The 18,548-nt window shown below is 35.9% G+C and overlaps 1 protein-coding gene across 1 annotated transcript in view; it reads left to right on the top strand.

Annotated features, from left to right (window-relative positions):
- The window catches only part of EIF3H (eukaryotic translation initiation factor 3 subunit H), an 88,825-nt gene that overhangs the window by 14,615 nt on the left and 55,662 nt on the right, over nt 1-18,548 (top strand). Inside the window, exon 2 of the mRNA XM_051609792.1 lies at nt 6,071-6,227. Within this exon, the coding sequence (XP_051465752.1) occupies nt 6,071-6,227 (157 nt within the window). The remainder of the gene's footprint in view (nt 1-6,070; nt 6,228-18,548) is intronic.

Below are 18,548 nucleotides of genomic sequence, written 5' to 3'. Positions count from 1 at the left end.
AAAATAAGACTTTGGTATTTGCACCTGATTAAGATGGTATGAGATGGCATGCATCATTCTGTTATGCCTCCTCTATAATTATAGGTTTTAAGCTTCAAATTTCCATCAAGTTAAGAAATAAGATTTTAACATCTGATGTTTATTAGCTGTTGAGTGAGATAAAATGTAAGCTTACAGTTCCAAGAACTGTATTTTCGAAGTTTTTGTAAATGTTGGTGTTAAGACTCTAGCCAGTGAAGATAAAGGTAAAACATTGTGGGACATTTGAAGCCTTCTGTCCAAAAGATTACTGTTACACTTTCTAGACAGAACACTGAGGGCTAAGACTATTTATTTCTGAACTTGCTGTTCAAAACCAATATTTCTTTAAAATTACCGTGGTTTTTGGTCCTCAGTCCTTTTTGGCCTTAGATTTTGAAAAGTGTGTTCAAATCAAGTCATTACGGATTACTTGCCGGGGAATTAAAATACCTGTGTTTTTTTGACTACGAATCATAGTTAGGATTGAAGATATCTGTAAACAAAATTAGTTTAGGATGTTGAAGGGCTTAATGGAGAACAATATATATATATTTTAAATTATCCTGGGATAAAATTGGTCTGACATTTTAAGGACTTTTATTCCAAAGTTAAGCATGAGGAAGAAAAGAATAAATGTTTAGACATTGATCGTGTCAGGAATGGTAAAAAAATCAGCACTGCTAAATAAAATCTAGAAAAATTAAAAAATCTCTGCAGATGAGCTAGAATGTGCATATAAGAGAATTCGGGGTTTGAGTGTCGGTAGAGTGTCATATTTCTCAAAATCGGTATAAAGTAGAAAATTCAATTTTCTACTACCTTATGTATGGCACCTCATGGCATGACTTTTTGTGGTGGCAGTCTTGTGTCACAAAGCTTCATAGCTATCTGTGTCTTTTAGATGTTAGGGTATCAACCGCTTGATTTTGCGCTTTTGATGCGTTATCTGTCACACAGTGCTTTCTAGAACATGTTTCTGTGGACTGCACATTAATTTGGAATTTTTTCTGTTGTCTGTAAGCATCTGTCTTCTTAATCACCTGGAGGAGAGCGTTATGTGTATTAGACATCTGTTTTCTTACTCTTAACTGTTGCAGTGATATCTTTAATTTACTTCAGGGTTCCTTTTCTCCTGGCAGCAAAGTTGAGAGACTTTTTTACTGTCTTATCAAGTGGTGCTATAGCCAGGAGACAGATCAGCTCAAGGCAAGTTTTTGCTTGGTCAGCTTCCAGAACTTGTCTTTTGTAAGTGCAGGATAAGCACTTATCTGTAGTCTGAAAGAAAAAAAAAATCATCTGGAACGATTAAAAAATGTTAACATTGCCCATGCTTCATTGTATCTTGCTCTAGTTTGTTGGTTGTTTTTATTTCCAAGTCTTTGTGCTTACCTGAGGATTTTAGAACTGTTTAATTAAATTTCATTTTTGCATAGCTAATTGGCTGAGTTTCAGCACAATGCAGATTGTAGTTATGCTTTTGGTGTAGTGTGAGCTGGGGAAGCAGGCAGGGCCACTGAAGTAGCATATAATTGGATGTGAAGGAAAAAAAAAGAAGCATAAAACTTATGTCTTAGTTTGGGTTTTATTAAACTATTAACTTTTTCCAGAGGTGGCATCCTTGAGTTTAGCGCAACTCAAATACAGTTGCATGAGTTGTTGTTAGTAATGATAGTTGGAATTTATCCATTTACAGAACTACAGTAACAATGTTTTGTCTATGCTAGTATTCTAAGAGAAATTGCTCGTGCTGTAACACTTAAAATGTAGAGGCTCATGGTCTGAGTTTTAAGGATTCATATGGAGAAGGCTCCATATGTGATACAAATTTATTCAGAATATATCAAACACTATTAGTAGTAATAACTTTCAAGAGTCTTTTGCCAAGCTAAATATTAATCACAGTTTCACTAGCATTAAGTATTGAGACGATGCGGGGGCATAGTGGCACCTTTGATGCCCATGTTGGTTATGGTTGGTTTGAAAACAGCTATGTAACAATGTCATTTACACTCTCTCCTCATCCTCTCCCCAGATGCTGGCAATTGGTGGTAGTTTGAAGTTTTTAGTAGTTTCGGAATGGTTCTTTTTTGTAATATGACTTTATTCTTAATGTTGGAAAAATGCTTTTAAGATCTAAAAGGTAAGCACTGCTGAACTGCAAGCTCTATTTTTTTTTTTTTTTCACTCATTGAGGATTAGTGGCCATTAAAATCTGACAAGTGGCTACTCCAAGTGATTAAATTGCTTTGGTATTTTGCACATTAAATTTACAAGACTGGGGGACTCTTGATTTTCATTTAGGAGTTACTTGTATATCCTTTTCTAGAGACTTTGTGTTCCTGAATATTTTTTACATGCTATTTGTGTTTACTGCATATGATTAGTGACTTGTGTGTTCAGAGGTATCAGAATTTAGAAATCTGATTTATTTTTTTTCCTTCATTTTTTTTTAAACAGTAAGTCAAATTACTTGGTACTTCTTCTACTTAAGTACATAGTCTCTCTGGTTGACCAGCCACATTACTTAAACAGAAACAGTTGAAGTGTTGTTTGGCTACTATTAATTTCATGTAGCAGTGGTATAGCAGTGTAAGGTCTCAGGGTATTTAAAAACAGTTTGCACAACGAGGGAATGTTTTGGGTTGGAAGCGGCCTTTAAAGGTCATCTAGTTCAACCCCCCCCTGCAGTGAGCAAAGACGTCTTCAACTACATCAGGTTGCACATAGCCCGGTCCAACCTAAACCTGAATGTCTCCCAGCTTTCTGGGCAACCTGTTATACTAAAGACTTGTGTCTTAGGCACTAAATAAAACTCTCCAGAACAAAGAACAGAATGAAAACAAGCATCGTGTGTCATTTCTCAGACTTGTTAATTTATCTTTTTATAAGTTACTTCAGTAGCTAACATATTTTCCAGTGCAGCCATAAACCTGAACTTCTGCAGCTTGCTAACAGGTGTAAAAATTTGGAGTAGTGAGTTGATGACCTTCTCTGCTACCCCTCTCAGAAAATAAGCTTGCAGGTAGGTCTGCAAGCCTATTTGGGATCTGTGTCTCCCTGGATAATGTCTGCTGTGGTCTTCAGGCTGAAGGTTGAAAACTGCAGACTTGTGTAATAACTTCATTGTGTATTGGGGTATTTAGTTAGCATTTAAGGATTTTGAACTTCCTAGTTTTATCTCCTAAAAAATCACTAATACTTAATGACAGCCCATGCTCTTTTCATTTGCTGCTGCTTTCTGTGAGCAATTATAATCAGAAATGCTGCAATAAAATTGGCATTCTCTCAAGATGCTCCTGGAATGGAATCAAACAGACAAACAGGATTCACAATAACAGGGACACTGAGTGTGCATAGAAAACTCAAGAGCAAATGAAAAAATACTGGAAAAGGTGAAACTTACAAGATTGTAAAGATATTAAGAATAGTTATATAGTAGGTATAGACCATGCCGTGCTGTAATCTGTCTGGTTAGTTACGGATTTCTTGACTGAAGGACAGAGCTTATGGCAAATATATGATAAACTGAATTTTACACTAAATGCAAGTTGAATATTGTTTATATGCTGGCTCTGTAGTAGAAGAGATCTTCTACATCCAGGTGATCCTGAAATAGTGTTTACTGTATTGCTTTCAGCACTGCCTACTGGTCTTAATTTCCACACCGTTATCCCATGAAATGAGGTATACGTAACCAAAGTTTCTCTTTGTGCCTCTGCTCTGTAGACTTGTTTTTTTAATCCGACAAATTGGATAAATAAAAAGGTATGGCTTCAAGGGATTTGAGAGGCAGATGTGAATTAGAGTGAAATGGTGTTATCTACCAGTAATTGAGAAGCTTCAATGCAAGCATGTCTAGATGCAAGAGAAAGCACAAGTTAGTGGTATTGTGAGTAAACAAGGAGTGAGTGTTAATCCTGTTAATACTTACATCCAGCTTACTTGGAAAAAGGTATTTCAGTTTCTTTGTCCCTCACGTCCTCAGGCTCTTTGTTTTCTCTCTTTACCCCAAGAAGGCAATGCATTTGTAAATAATTTCCTTTCTAGTTACCTTTTTCTTCTGCTTAACTTATACTGTGGTGCTTTAATTCATTAATGGTCTTTTAAAAATTAGAATCATAGAATGGTTTGGATTGGAAGGGACCTTGAAGATCATCTAGTTCCAACCTACCTGCATGAGGAGGGACACCTTCCACTAGACCAGGTTGCTCTAACCCCGAGCCAACCTGGTCTTGAACACTTCCAATGGTGGAGCATCCACAACTTCTCTGGACAACCTGTGCCAATATCTCACTAGCCTCACATAAAAAAAAATTGCTTCCTAATATTCAATCTAAATCTACCCTTTTTCAGTGTGAAACCATTCTCCCTTCTGTCATCACATGCCCCTATAAAAAGTTCCTCCTCAGCTCTCCTGTAGGCCCCCTTCAGGTGCAAGAAGGATGCTGTAAGGTATCCTGGAGCTTTCTCTTCTCCAGGGTGAAGAACCTCAACTCTCTCAACTTGACCTTGTTGAACATGCAGTTTGCACAGGCCCACTTCTCAAGCCTGTCAAGATCCCTCTGAATGGCATCCCTTCCATCCAGCGTTTCTATTGCACCACACAGCTTGGCATTGTTGGCAAACTTGCTGAGGGTGCACTCAATCCATGAGTTGCCAGCATGCATCCGTGTCACTGACAAAGATGTTAAATGGTGCTGGTCCCTATACCAAACGCTGAGGAATGCCAATTGTCACTGATTTCCACTTGAACATCAAGTGATTGATCATGATGCAGGGCAGCCATCAAAGCAATTCTTTATTCACTGTGTTGTCCATCCGTCAAGTCCGTGTCTTGCCAATTTAGAGTCAAGGATGTTGTGCAGGACAGTGTCAAATGCTTTGTGCAAGTCCAGGTAGATGAGGACTACTCAGCTGCTCTTCTCTTATCCATCAGTACTGTAACCCTGTCATAGAAGGATACCAAATTTGTTAAGGTACAATTTGCCCTTTGTGAAGCCATGTTGGATGTCACTAATCACTTCCAAGCGTGACATAAAGGAGAAAGCTAGGGAGAAATACATGTTCCTGATGTGTAAATATGAGCTTAACTCCCCTTTCTAGACTGTTCAGTAAATACTAGTATTTGTAGAAGATCTATTCTTGGCATGGTTGAGCTGAAATCCTTTAGATTAGCCTGTTTGCCAACAGACAGTATAGTAGTATTGCTCTAATGGCTACGTAGTCATCAGACATGTTCTTTTTTATTTTGCTTGGATGGATTAGGGTTTGGTGAACTAGACCCCATGTATTCTGAATGAAGCAGAAATTCTTTCAGTTCTGTATTTGTGGTTATTGTCTTGTTTTCATTCTTGTTAAGCATAAAATTTTACTTAAGTGTAAAGCATTTGTACCAAATGATTGACTATTTATGAATGTGTTTGTTCATCCTGTTTCAATTTGCAATATCATCACATGAGAATTATTCATTGTAGAGTTCAGATTTAGGGAAGGAAGTGAGAATAATATTACTAAAATATGATGAGTAATTTGTCCTCCTTTTTTTGTTAACATTCATTATTCTTAAATATCCTATGACACATAGTTTGTGAAAATATTAACTGCATTATCATCTGAAGTAAAACTGTAATTTTGAAGGTTAATGAACTGAAATTTGATGTATTTTACCTTCTGCAGTTACTTTGAAGGTGTTTCAGTAGTTTCTTGTGCAATGTTTCCCTCAGGAGGGAGCTGCAAGATAGCTTTTAACACTTACAGCACAAGGTAAAATAAAAAAGGTCAACATTTTATTTTAGAAGAATGTTTCAGAAAATCGGTTTAACAATGCATTTTGACCATTCATTTACTGGTCTTTTTTATTATTCTGTAATATTAAGACGATCTCCAGTACTTTAACCTGTGTAAAAATTGCTGGTGTTTAAGCCAGTAGCGCATTTGGTTTGCAGCTCTAATTTATGAAACACTTCAACTGTTTAAAAATTCCAAATATATAGTTTGAAGAAAAAAAACAACATTGCATAATATGGCTTTCTTGTTTTTTATGTTGTAGGTTGTGTTAAAGATCATTAAACATTACCAGGAAGAAGGACAAGGGAATGAAGTGGTCCAGGGAGTGCTGCTGGGTCTTGTGGTGGATGACAGACTTGAAATTACAAATTGCTTCCCTTTCCCCCAGCATACAGAAGATGATGCAGATTTTGATGAAGGTAATGGTTACAGTTTTGCAAAACTTAAATTAAAATAATCCATATGTTAAAAAAAGAATATGTATTTTTTTTTTCCCCAGTCACCAGAAACTTGTTTGAAGGGTCAGAGAGTGTTTTTATTAGACTCAAGGTATCAACTGGTTATTCGTAATGCCACGCTGCATATCCAACTGAAATATTGTCTATATAAGGAAAGTTACAGGGATTAAAAACTGTATTATGTGGACACACCTATTTTAGAGTAAGACAGTTCACAACAGGAAGTTCCATAAGTTTCCAGTCTATAATTCATATAGAATCTAAAGCTTTTTACGAAAATGGCTGTCCGTGAATACGTGTCTGAACATATACCTGTACATGTATTCAGGCATATAGATTACCTCTGTGGATTTATTTATGTGTGTTAAGTACTCCTGGGAAGCCTGGAGTGCAGAGCTTTCTGAATTTAAGAGGCACTGGTTAACTTGAAATCTGGATGATATTCTGGCTTTTTCCAAGTGACCTAGAAGTAGCATCAGTGGTTTCTCTCTTTCTTAGTGTTTCCTTACTGGTCCTTGTAATGTTTTGTTATCACTCCTGTATATCAATATAATAGGCTTGACCCAGAACAGTATAAAATTTATAAAATAGACTCAAAAGGCTTACAATTCTAATATGGGTAATAGATATATGTGTGTGTATTTAATAATGCTAATAGAAATGCTTCTTTGTTAGGATATTAAGAAAGACAGTTTAACTCAAAGTAGCTGCTGTTGGAAGCTTGATTCTGTCTAATTTTGATAGTTCAGTTAGAGTGAGATTAGTATAAACTGCTCAGTCTTCTAATGAGGTTAGATAATATTAAAATTAATATTTTATCTTATTACAAAAGAGTCTTAGACTCCCTTTAAAACAGGGATAATATTGAGAATTCTTTGCAACCTGGTAAAGGTTTCTCAGCTGCCCATTGCTTCTGTCGTGGAATTAGACGGTTTGCTATATGGAAAAAAAAAAAAGCAAGACACAAGAGAGTCCTAATTGTCTTAAATTAATGTGGTGCTTGAGTCAGGGAGCAACTGTGGTATGGTTGTCTCTTGGCAAACTCCTAATCTGCTGTGCTGAGAATTGAATTAATACACCAACAAATAATTTATTCTGTATCATTTTGGAGAATTCTAGGAACAGGTCCCCTGAAAAATACTCATTTCTCATGTAGTCTTCAGGTGATCATTGCTAGGAGTATTGAGCTTATGTACAGGAGGGTGGTACTTGAGCAAACAAACTGTTGGATAGTTGGCAAGAGACATTTAAGATAATGTTTTCCTTCTTTAAACTGATCAAATCTAATGTAAAACACATTTTTGAGGGTGCTAATAAAATATCCTTAATTTGAACTTAAAATAGGTGTACATAACATTTAAGAATGAGTAAAACGTATTTTTAACTTGTTAGTGACAATCATATTTCTTCAGATATGCTTAGATACACTTTTGTTATGGTGCCATTTTGTCTCTTGCTGCTAATGCCAGAGATAATGCATATTGACTATTTCCTACAACAGAAGTCCTTCAAAGATGAAATTTTTGATTCTCAAACTTCTTATTTTAGTGCAAGAAATTTTTTTAGTGCAGTTAGAATTGAAATACTCTAGAAACCACAGAAAACATGAGAGGCTTTTTTGAGCTTTGAGTAATTTTTATGTCAAATCTGGGAAGATTGTCTACCATTTATGAATCCACAGGTGTTTTTAATCTTAGAAAGTTTCTCCTGCAGTGTTGTCTTCCTACAGTTCTTTTTTACAAAGTGTAATTTTTCGGTAAGATTTTCCTGTCAGGAAAGTCTTAAGCTCTTAGGTTGGTCTGCTGCAACATGAGATTTTTGGAGGGGTTGGAAGAAATAGAGACGTATGTTTTAGAAATACATACGTGAAGTTTAGTTGATTATGTGTGAAATAATGGAGGAAGACTGCAGAACAGAGGTATGTTGAGTCTTCAGCAGAAGATGCTTCAACAAGAATGTTTGATATTTTGGGGCTGTGCTCTGGACTTGTTCAGGCATTTACTTTTCAAGTAACTGTTTCCTTACTGCACTTAGATCCTCATAGGCATTAAATTTATTTCTCAAAACACAGATCTTTAATTTTAAGAAAGTACTTTCAGTTAAGTACACACATAAGCCCTATTCTTGTGCTCCCCCCCCCCATCCTCCACCTGATGGATTCACCTCAGATTTCTGCTGTAAGGATTTTTGGCTTAGGCACTTCTCTGAAATGATGCAGTACCCAAGCTTGTCTTTGTGAGGGTGGTTTTCTGAGGATTACTTTCTCTTTAGGACACTTCCAAGCTCTTGTCTGAGCATAGTTTTTCCTTCTTTTCAGTTAAAGTTTACAAAAAAGGTGTAATGTATGAGGTGTATTTTTTTCCTCAGAAGTAGATGCATTATTCTTGACTATAAATCATGCCTCTAAGTGACATGTTAAGTTCAGTCCTTTGCACTTCATTGTTTTTATGTTCAGTGCTATTAATTGAGTAGCTCTTCACCCTGTTTATAGGGAATTTATATTCCTTTCATGGAAAGCAACAGTTGAAAATGTAGTATGCATCTTGTGATTCATTATAGATCTTGTGAGACGTTATTTTGATAAGGTGTTTTGAAACATTTGAAACATTTTGAAACATACCTGGTGTATTTTAGTACTTAACTTACAAAGCTGAGATAATAAATTAAATGCTGTGGTAATTGTGCCAATAGAAACTTCAAGACAGTTATATAATTATCAATCAAAATAAGTTCTAGAAGGCTGTAACTTTTTATTCTTTCATAACTGTGTGGGGGTTTCATTAGATTCCCTCTGAGATGGGACAGAAGAAAAGGTGATGTTGCTGCCTTCTCATGCTCCCCTCCCCCAACATGATTTTTTTCTTTCTTACCTGAGGAGGTTAATTTTGGTTTTCAGTTTCAGGTTAGGGGTATCTAGATGTTTAAAGATCATAATACCTTTGTTTTTCTGTGATGCATGTTGTTCTTAGTTGCATCATTAGTCAGTAACTAGAAATAACGTGGTGCAACATTTCCACAAAAATGCTCACCAGTTTCTTTGCTTCGAGTTTCTATTTAGCCTCAAATGAATGCAGTTGCATAAGAACAAACATGTCATGGCTCCTATATAGTATTTTTAATCGTTTTAATTGGCTGGGGGTAGGAGCAGTTCAGGCTTCTGAGCCTTGCCTCCAGTACTGCTAGTACAATGATCAGCGATATGTGATTCTTGCAGAAACAGAGGGCTTCAAGCAGCTAAAGGGAACATGCTTAGAAAAGTTAATTTAAGATAAAGCAATTAACCAAATGTGTGCATTTGAACTGTTGCCTGCTGCTATGAGAATGGAGTGAATGTTGGCTGTGTTTAGGCCCCTCCTGTTTTATGATTGGAGGACTTGTTCTTGAGATTGTATTTCTTGAAGTGAAAAGCCTGTGGTCTGCTACGCTGGTTTGACATTACAGGGGCTTCAATACTAAAGTCACTGGAGTTCTTAGGCTTTCCAGCATCTTGTGTCTCAGTGCATAGGTGCAGTGGTGTTTGGTGGACTGTTTGGGGTTTGTAAAAAGCATCTTACTAAAAAATGCTCCTGTCTTTTAAAGTTACATTTTTTTCTTTTCGTAAGTGAATAGTGTAATTCCACAAATAGCCTTGTGAGTGCAACTGGTAAGGTAGCATGAACCTCTCAGGTGCTTGAAACCCCTTTATGGTTAAACCAGAATCTCCTTGTAGGGAACAAATGGACTCTGAAGGTTGAATTCTTTTGCTAGTATTGCTGTAGAAGTCCTCATGCCATTAAATTACAGCTCCCTAGCTGTGTTGATTCATCTCCTTTCTGTAAAGACTTCTGTCAAGGTTAAATATTTTCAGTTTTTCTTATGAAAACAGATTCTGGTTATTCCCATTTTAAATCTGCTGGTATTCTAACTCAGAGGTTTATTGTTGGAGGCATGTCTTTTATTTCTCTTGCGTTGTTGCAGGATGGAATTTGAGCATGCTGTAACTGTGCTCTGAATAGGCAGGTGCAATTTTAGCTGACAGATTTTATAGTGGTTTTTTTTTTTTCATTGTTTATTCTCTTTCAGTATAACAGTTGACAAAAATTGCAGTAGGTAATGCATATTTTATTGTAAGAAAATGGAATGTTTATGAAATGCAGAAATAAAGTTATGTGAAATTTTTTATTTCACTAAGGACAGGAACAGATAACCCAAAAGCTCCTAAATCCTAACCTAGGTTCTGGTTCCAGTTGTAGTCCATTTATCTGAATTCCTCAACCATGTTTTTCAGAAGTTCCTATAGTAGTTTGAGAAGAAAGCTATACTCCGTAAATGTTGACTTTTCAATTACTAAGTGCTGGCAATAGCTCATCAGGTTTGTGTGCATTTATGAAGTTTCACTTAGACCTCTATGTAAAAATGATATTGAATTTTAAGTTGGGTTTACACCCAACTGATAGTTGGGTGTAAAGAATTAGTGAAATAGTCCCTAGACTTGGTGAGGATTAATTTATATGAGAAATTCTCAGTATTATGACAGATGATCAGTTGTTAAGCTCTCAAAACAGTCTCATCTAGCCTTCCATATTTTAGGGGTTTTTTTGTGAGTTGCCAAAACTGTTTCTGGAATATACTGATTAACTGAGAGTTTGATTGTTAGATGTGCTTAGTTGTAATGTAATAAGATGTATCACATAATCAGGGTTCTTTAATAAAGCTGCTTATCACAGCTGAGTTATTTTGTGCTTACCTGTCACTAGTGTGAGTTCTTTGTTTCCTGAAAGGAAACCAATACCCGACACTGTTTGCATAACTGTAATGGTTCAAGTGGAGTAGCAGGCATGCAGCATGGTAACTGTTTTGCCTAAGTTTTTATACTGTGCAGAGTTATCCCTGTGGAGGGTTTTGCCTTTATTGGGCAAAGAAGAAGAAATTCAGATAAAAGGCTACTTCTCAGGGCACAGTCTGAAGTGCCTTCTGTGCACTGGTACATGGACTTGTCTGTAGCAGATAAAGCAACGAACCCCTAAGTGTGTTTTTGTAATGTCCGACGAAAAAGTGCTTTTGATTATCTTTAATATAGCAGAGGAATGTGAAGAGTGGAAGTATCCTCACCTCCATTTTCAAGCTCGTCTAAACCAGGCGGTGGGCTGAAGGCAGCGCGGCAGCCGGCGGTCTCGGCAGAGCCCCCATTAGAGGGCACTCGTACCCAGCTCACCGGCCCCGGGCCGGGCTGCTGCCGAGCCTGGAAACCTGGGGCTTGCAGGCAGAGAGGGGAGAACAACCATTTTCATCTGATAAGGTTCATATCATCTTTTATACAGATGAATTCTGAAAATGTTACGAAGTGCATTGAATTGAATAGAGCTGTACTGACTGTGTTTTGTTTGTTTCTGAAACCAGCCTAAATGTGCTGTATGTTGTACTGAATTGTAAGGTTTGGTGGAATTTGATTCAGAGACTTTTTTGTGGGTATATGTATCCTAAAAGCAGAACAGGAGCTTTCTTGTTTTGCAGGTTCTCTTCTTCACTTCCAAATTATACCACAAGTAACTAAGAAAATGGAGATACACTTGTGATGGATCTTATTAGACAGCTTATTTAAGTAGGTTTATACTGCCAGACTGTGTCGACTTAAAAACTGCGTATAAACTGTTTCTTTTCTGACATGTACTGCCTAAAATGTCTGAGATGCTTTTTTTTAATTGCATTTCTGGATTTTCAAGTTGATATTTTACTGTCGAGACAATGCTTTAAAGTGGCAGGTAAATCCTCTTGTTCAGCATCTTAATTTTGAATCAAAAGAGAGAAATATTTTTGCTTCTTTAAGCACCAGCCATATCAAAGTTTTATTTAAATCCAGTTCCATTAAGATTTTGCTGTGAAAGAAATTAGTAGAATTTGCTTTTAAACACAGAAATGCTGTACAATCTTTTTTTTCCTAAGGAAAACAAATTTCATGGCATTTTTCTTTAATTTTAAACCTAAAAACCTTGTGGTTGCCTAGATTTTGAAAAAACTCAGGCACTGTTTAATATTTTTTTTTAAGTAATCCAGGATTGCAATGGATATTAACATATGTAAATAAATTTTTGTGCTGAACTTGACAGAAAATTATGCTTAACAATCATCACTTAATTGTCCTTGAAATGAAGTTAGAGAAGCATCTGTTTTAAGTGAGAGGTGTTTTGCTGTATTTCACTTTCTTTTAGCAGCATTAGATCAAGCTCGAAGAGTGTATCCAACTCAGTTTTGCATTCAGCCATTTCACTATACACAAGTTTTGAACTTGAAGCCAGGAAATTTATACTTTATAGTTTGTGTTGTATATTAACTGTATTATTTATTTATAATAATGATATGTGATAATTCAGTTTACTAGATGGATATTTCATATTGTAACACTTGCAGAAACTCATTAATGTTTGTGTAAAAAGCAATATGAAAGCCCATTTTTTTTAAAATTTTCTGAAATTTAGGTAAAATATTACAAGTGAGCTATTCTGAATTTGATTTTTTCTTGCTAAATATCAATTCAGCTATGACTACAGACATTAAAGTGCACAGGAGAGGATAACCAATTAAATAATAAAAGAATATTCAGATGTTTCATATCTGCTCTTTGGTTTCAGGCATCAGTCTGTGAATTTTATGTTTATGTTATAAATTGTGATAGTAATTTGAAAACTAAGTGTTTATTAGGAGGGAGAAAATGTACAGGTTATTTACCCTGAGTTCTTGAAACTTTTTAAAACAATTTTTGATTAATCACAAAAAAAATGAAGGGTTTTTTATTTTTACATTTTCATTTAATATATTGTTCAGTTTTGAGAATATGAAAGAACTCTGAATTAAGAAAATATTTTATATTCATCCACACTTCGAATGACACGAATGCAAATTACCTCGTTTTTACGTTTTATCATTGAATTGTGGAAATGTTATGGTAAACAATATCTAATGTACTAATTCTTACTAAAAGCAGACTCCCAAGTAATTTTTTTAGCTGTTCTGCTACAAATTAGTTTATGAAATGATACTGCAAACATATGGCAAAGGTGAAGCTGCTGGATTCCCCCCTACACTCCCACCCCCCGATGCACTCTGTCATTTACTGAGCATTGAATTTTGCTGTACCCCAGTTCAGGAAAAAAGTCTGGATATAAACATTTGTATTTTAAGGAAAGAGATTTTTTTTCAGGCAATTGCTAGAACATACAATAGACATCTTAGGAGATCCTTGTATTCGTCGTACCCAACTGAGGTAGGTGCCGCCTTGGGTACCTAAGGGTTAGAAAAGTAGAAGTTTTAAGCTACCTTTGTTTTTGGAGGAAGTAGGACTTCATCCAGAAGGAAGCCCAGACCATGTAAAGATGGTGTTGTCAATTCTGGTAAAAGCTTTCTACATTTTCATCCTTGTTTATGAGTCTTCAGTCGTAGACAATGCTCTGCAGGAGCGGACATTTCCATTGGTCTGCCTAGATTGATCACTCTGTGCTTTTTGTGTGTTTTACTTTCATCTGGATCCTGTATCATGTCCTTTTTTAAGAGACCTGATTGCTTGTGGTCCCTGTGTTTCCCTGTAGGTTTGGCCAGATATTTTGACTCTGCATGCATTTGCTCTTATGCTAACACTTCTTCCCATGTGACTGGACCAAGAGGAAGAGACTGCTCTTTTAACACCTTCTTATTACCTCTTTCCATTCCCCCTCCTTTCCTTTTTAGCTAATGCAAGTATTTAGCCATTTCCTTCCCTGAAGAATGCTGGAATAAACTTGAGGGAGCTGAAGAAAAGCATGGCAAAATGAACAAATCCCACATGCTAATATTTTATTTTGAGAGCCAAAATGAAGGAAATTACTGTAGATCTATTGAAAAACAATGCAAATCAATACATCTGGGTGGAAAATAAAAGAAACTAATTGAAATAAGTAGTAGTAGTAAATTAAAAAACTAAGTTCTTGTTTCTTGCTCCACAATGTTTTATGGATCTTTCAGCTGCATAATCTGGGAAAGTTATGTAGCATTTTTCTCTTCTAGAAGGAAGTGATATATACTCAAGCTGTAGAGAACAAGTTGCACCTTTTTTGTTTATAATGTTTATTTTGTAGGTGGAAAGACAGAGTTGTGTTACTGGCCCAAGGTTCAGTACTGAATATTGAATTGAATATTTGAGGGAAAATGTTGAAATCCGTTTTGCTAACAGGAAACCTACTGCAGCAGTGGAGTTGAAGGGATAAAAAATGGATTCACAAAGATTACTAAACTGAAAAGATTTTCCAGATAAATGCTAGTCTTTGATAGAAAAGAGAAAAATCCTTAGCAGAACTTATGTTTAGGCCTATATTTTAGCATTATTTGTTTATGATTACTGTGTTTTTAAAACCAGAGGTGCAGCCAGAAATTTATGGAGAAACAGGAAAAGCTCAAACTGAGCAAATCTTGCATTTTTGTGTAATTTGGTGAGCTAGTGTATAGAACCTTAATAATGGCAACATTTGAGGAAATAAGAGCTTCTTTAAAACTCTACTGAAAATGAACAGGGTGTGCATAGCAGCAGATGTAATAGTGTATATATAGTAGGTTAAATTTATGTAATTCCTTATTTACTGTATCTACAAAATGTATTTATTGCAGATGAAGTTGTTCTCATTTGTCTAACTTCAAGACATTTGCTCTGTTTTGGTTTGTGGTGTGTTGGTTGAGAAGTTGCTGTAGTATGCAGCTTTTGTTTAGCTGTTTGCTGAATACAGTTTGATTTCTTTTATTGGATTACATGCTTCAGTTTAGCATAAATTCATGCAGTAGAAACATATGCATTAAAATAGATTGTTTATTCTTGGATAAAATACATGTTTTTGTAGGTTTAGTGTGATAAATCCTTGACGCACGTACTTTAGCCGATATGCCGCACTGTAGAGTTTTAGTCAATAATAGAAATGGAAAGATTTCTTAAAACGTTTTTAGAAAACAGGGCAGGCATGTTCTTTGTGTGATATATTTAGGTCATAAGGGACATCTGCTAAGGATAATTTTTTAACACTTGCTAACAATCTTAATATAATATGGCCTATTCATCAGTCATATTGTTCCTGACTTGGCTAGTGTGGATTTTAGTGATTCCCGATGTGCATTCAGACTCTCTTAATTGCTAGTTTCTTGCTGTTCTATCTTATTGTTTTGTAGGACAATGCATAAGCAGGCACAGAATAATCAAAATGGTTTCCCTGGCCATATTAGGCACCTAACAGAGATATGTTTGCTGTGCAATGTATGCATGTTTTTGCAAGTGGAAGTCTCATCGAAGCAAAATAAATCTTAACAGGGAAATAATTCAACAAGATTTGAACAACCCTATTCAATATTTATGTATGGATATGAGTGTGAATATATATATATATAGAAATACACATTTATTTTTATGTGTGTGTATATATATATATAAACCTAATCTGTGTGGTATATCTTGATAACTTTATAGTGTGCGTTTATGCAGCAGAGAAATTAAAGGGGTAAGTTAGGGAGGCATTACACGCACTGAACATCAGCATTTTAGAGTTGTCGGTAAACTGCTAAGTTGTGCCAGTTTTGTGCCTTTGCTTTAGAAAGAAAAGCTGGTTCAGAGAGTTTCGCAGTATAACTGAGATCTAACCTTTTATGTTCTCATGAACTCAGAATGTCACTCAGTTGTAAGGCATCTGGCTCCTGAAGAGGTGCATTTCATGTTCCTCAAACAAGCACATGCAAAGCAGATAGTAAGAAAGGCAGCACTAGACTTCATTTTTGAGGGACAAAAGGTTATGGTGGATTTTTGGTTTTGATGTTAGTGAACTAGAAAAGTGACCAGCTGAAGTGTGGCAGAATTACTGGAAGGGGTATTTGCAGTTTGACTTTGACATGAGGATGGATATAGATTCCCTCTCCTTGCCCAGCATGTTCCGGTTTTGGGGTGGTTTTTTTTGTTTGTTTTTCTTTGTTTGGTTTGTGTTTTCTTTCTTCCTTTTTTTTTTCCCCACTTGTTTGTTTTTTGGGGTTTGGTGTTTTTTGGGGGGTTTTTTGTGTTTGTTTTTTTTTGTTTGTTTGTTTTGGTTTTGTTTTTTAGCAGCTTGTATTGCTTCGTACTGTCTTACCTACTGATAGAGTAATAGCTATTTCATGCTTTCAGATAATTACTCTAATAATTAAATGCTTTACCTTCATCCAGTTTGTGCAACTCTGAACTGTTTGAGATAGTGAAACAAACAAAAAGCAGAAATTGCAGCTTTTGCGACAGGTTGGGGGAGACTTTCCTGTTTTTGTAGTTTACTCTGGGTTTGAATCTTTTTTTAAATCAAAGTCTTATCCCTCTGATCAATTTTGAGAGGAAACAAAAGGACTTTATTTGCTAGATTTGTTAGTCTCATTTTTACTCTGTTGTCTTAGCCAAATACAATAGATGATCTTTAAAATCCCGTGTAGCTGCAAAACATGAGAATAGGGTTTTTTTCCCTAATTCTTTAAGTGATTTTTAGTTCTGCTCTAACAAAGCATGTTTGGGCAAATTGGTTTGGGCTATTAAAGCACTACTAATGATGGGGAATAAATTCACTTGTGGCTCTTAAATCAGTTGTTGAGTGCAGCTGAAAGACCATAGTCTACGCAAATGTTGATTTCATTCAGAGTCTAAATATGTAGCTCTATCACTTAATTGGAGAATATTATCAGGCTTCATAGTTTTTCTCCACTTTAAATAGTTGAAAATTTAATTAATCTCATGCAATGTTGATTACAACAGTTTGGCAAAGCTTTATATAAACTGATTTACTTAAAGTATACTTCATGAAACGTACAGTTTAAGCCTAGAGCTACTGATTTTCTGTGGCGACAGCCTGGGAGAAAGGAATGAGGGAAGACCATTTTAGAAGGGAATTGAAGATGCTGTTGTAAGGATGCAGTTTGGACACTGGGTGCCACTCCTGGTACACACTGAGGCTCGAAAGCCTTTCTCACACAGGGGAACAACAAGCGCTCTTAAAAATGGAGGTCTTACCCTCAGGAAGTTCTGAAGGTCTTTGACCCCTGAACCAAGTGGTTCTTCTAGTTAAAAAACATTCCCGAGTGCTACAAGAAGTTACTAAAGCTACAAGGGCAGGTTTTTTAGAATTATTATTTTAATTCTTCTGAGGAGGATTTTCTAAACTTGATGTGTTGCTCTGTAGATATGTAGCTCCCATCATGTACAAGAAAGTCAAGGTTGCAGCACCAAGTATTCAAGAACTAGACTGAACATGGCAATTCTCCTCAGGAATAGGAAGAATAATTTCAAAGCAAAAAAAATAGGAATGAAATGTCTCCCAGGAATTTTTTTTTTGCTTGAGGTTTTTTTGTTGGGTTTTTTTTTTTTGGTCATGGACTTGTTAGAGTGGTACAGTGTTGAAAATCATTGGGTGGTGTGTTATTTGATGAAAGGACAGCTGAGGATTGATCAATTTACAGAAACTAGAATTGGATGCATATAGTGTTGGTTTCCTATTAATAGGCACCGAGCTGAAGACAAGAGGAATGCTGAGGAAATGAGGACTGGGAATAAGAAATGTTTAGATGTAAATTGGAACAGGGTTAGTGCTCCAATCCTTAAAGCTGTGTGGCTTTCAAACTAGGAAAAGCAGCATGTTTTATGCTTAGCTGTGCTTGTGCCCAGGGGTGTCAGCAGACTCTGGTTGTCCTAAACGTTGTACAAACACATACTTGCTCAAGCATTTTTAGAAGTAGCACAGCAGTTTAGGTGTCCAGGTCTTAATGACCTTCAGTGGAATATTGGCATTTCTACCTGGCTAATTTGGAAACTGAAATTTCAGTTACAAATGAAGACTGATGGGGATTTGGAAGCCTAAATGACATAGCATTTTAAAATTCATAGACTTCTAAACCTGGTTTCCATGCAAAAATTTCATCCCCTCCTTTGTTTGAAAAGGAATTGAAATAGTGGGTCAGAAATTAAAATATGCTTGGAACGGGAGAGAAAGCAAGATACTACTTGAAATAATGAATGGCAGGTTGAGGAATGAGAGAGTTCCTTGTAAAATTCTGCTTTGATGCAGTGGTGTAGAATTAAAAACAGTCTGTCTGTCCTCAAATGTAGAAATTTTAGCTCTTGGTTTTACTTTTTAAAATGACATTTGAAAATGGGTTCCTGTTATTCACATACTCCATTCTGTGATTTTTTTTTAACTGAAACTCCAAAGTCACTTTGCTTAAAATGATGTTTCAAAGTGAAAAATTAATTTATGTATTTGGATGCATAAAGTACAAAGTTAGCATTAAGAA

Source organism: Apus apus, chromosome 2, assembly GCF_020740795.1.
Source record: "Apus apus isolate bApuApu2 chromosome 2, bApuApu2.pri.cur, whole genome shotgun sequence".
Classification (NCBI taxonomy): domain Eukaryota; kingdom Metazoa; phylum Chordata; class Aves; order Apodiformes; family Apodidae; genus Apus; species Apus apus.
This window is presented reverse-complemented; position numbering and strand designations above follow the sequence as displayed.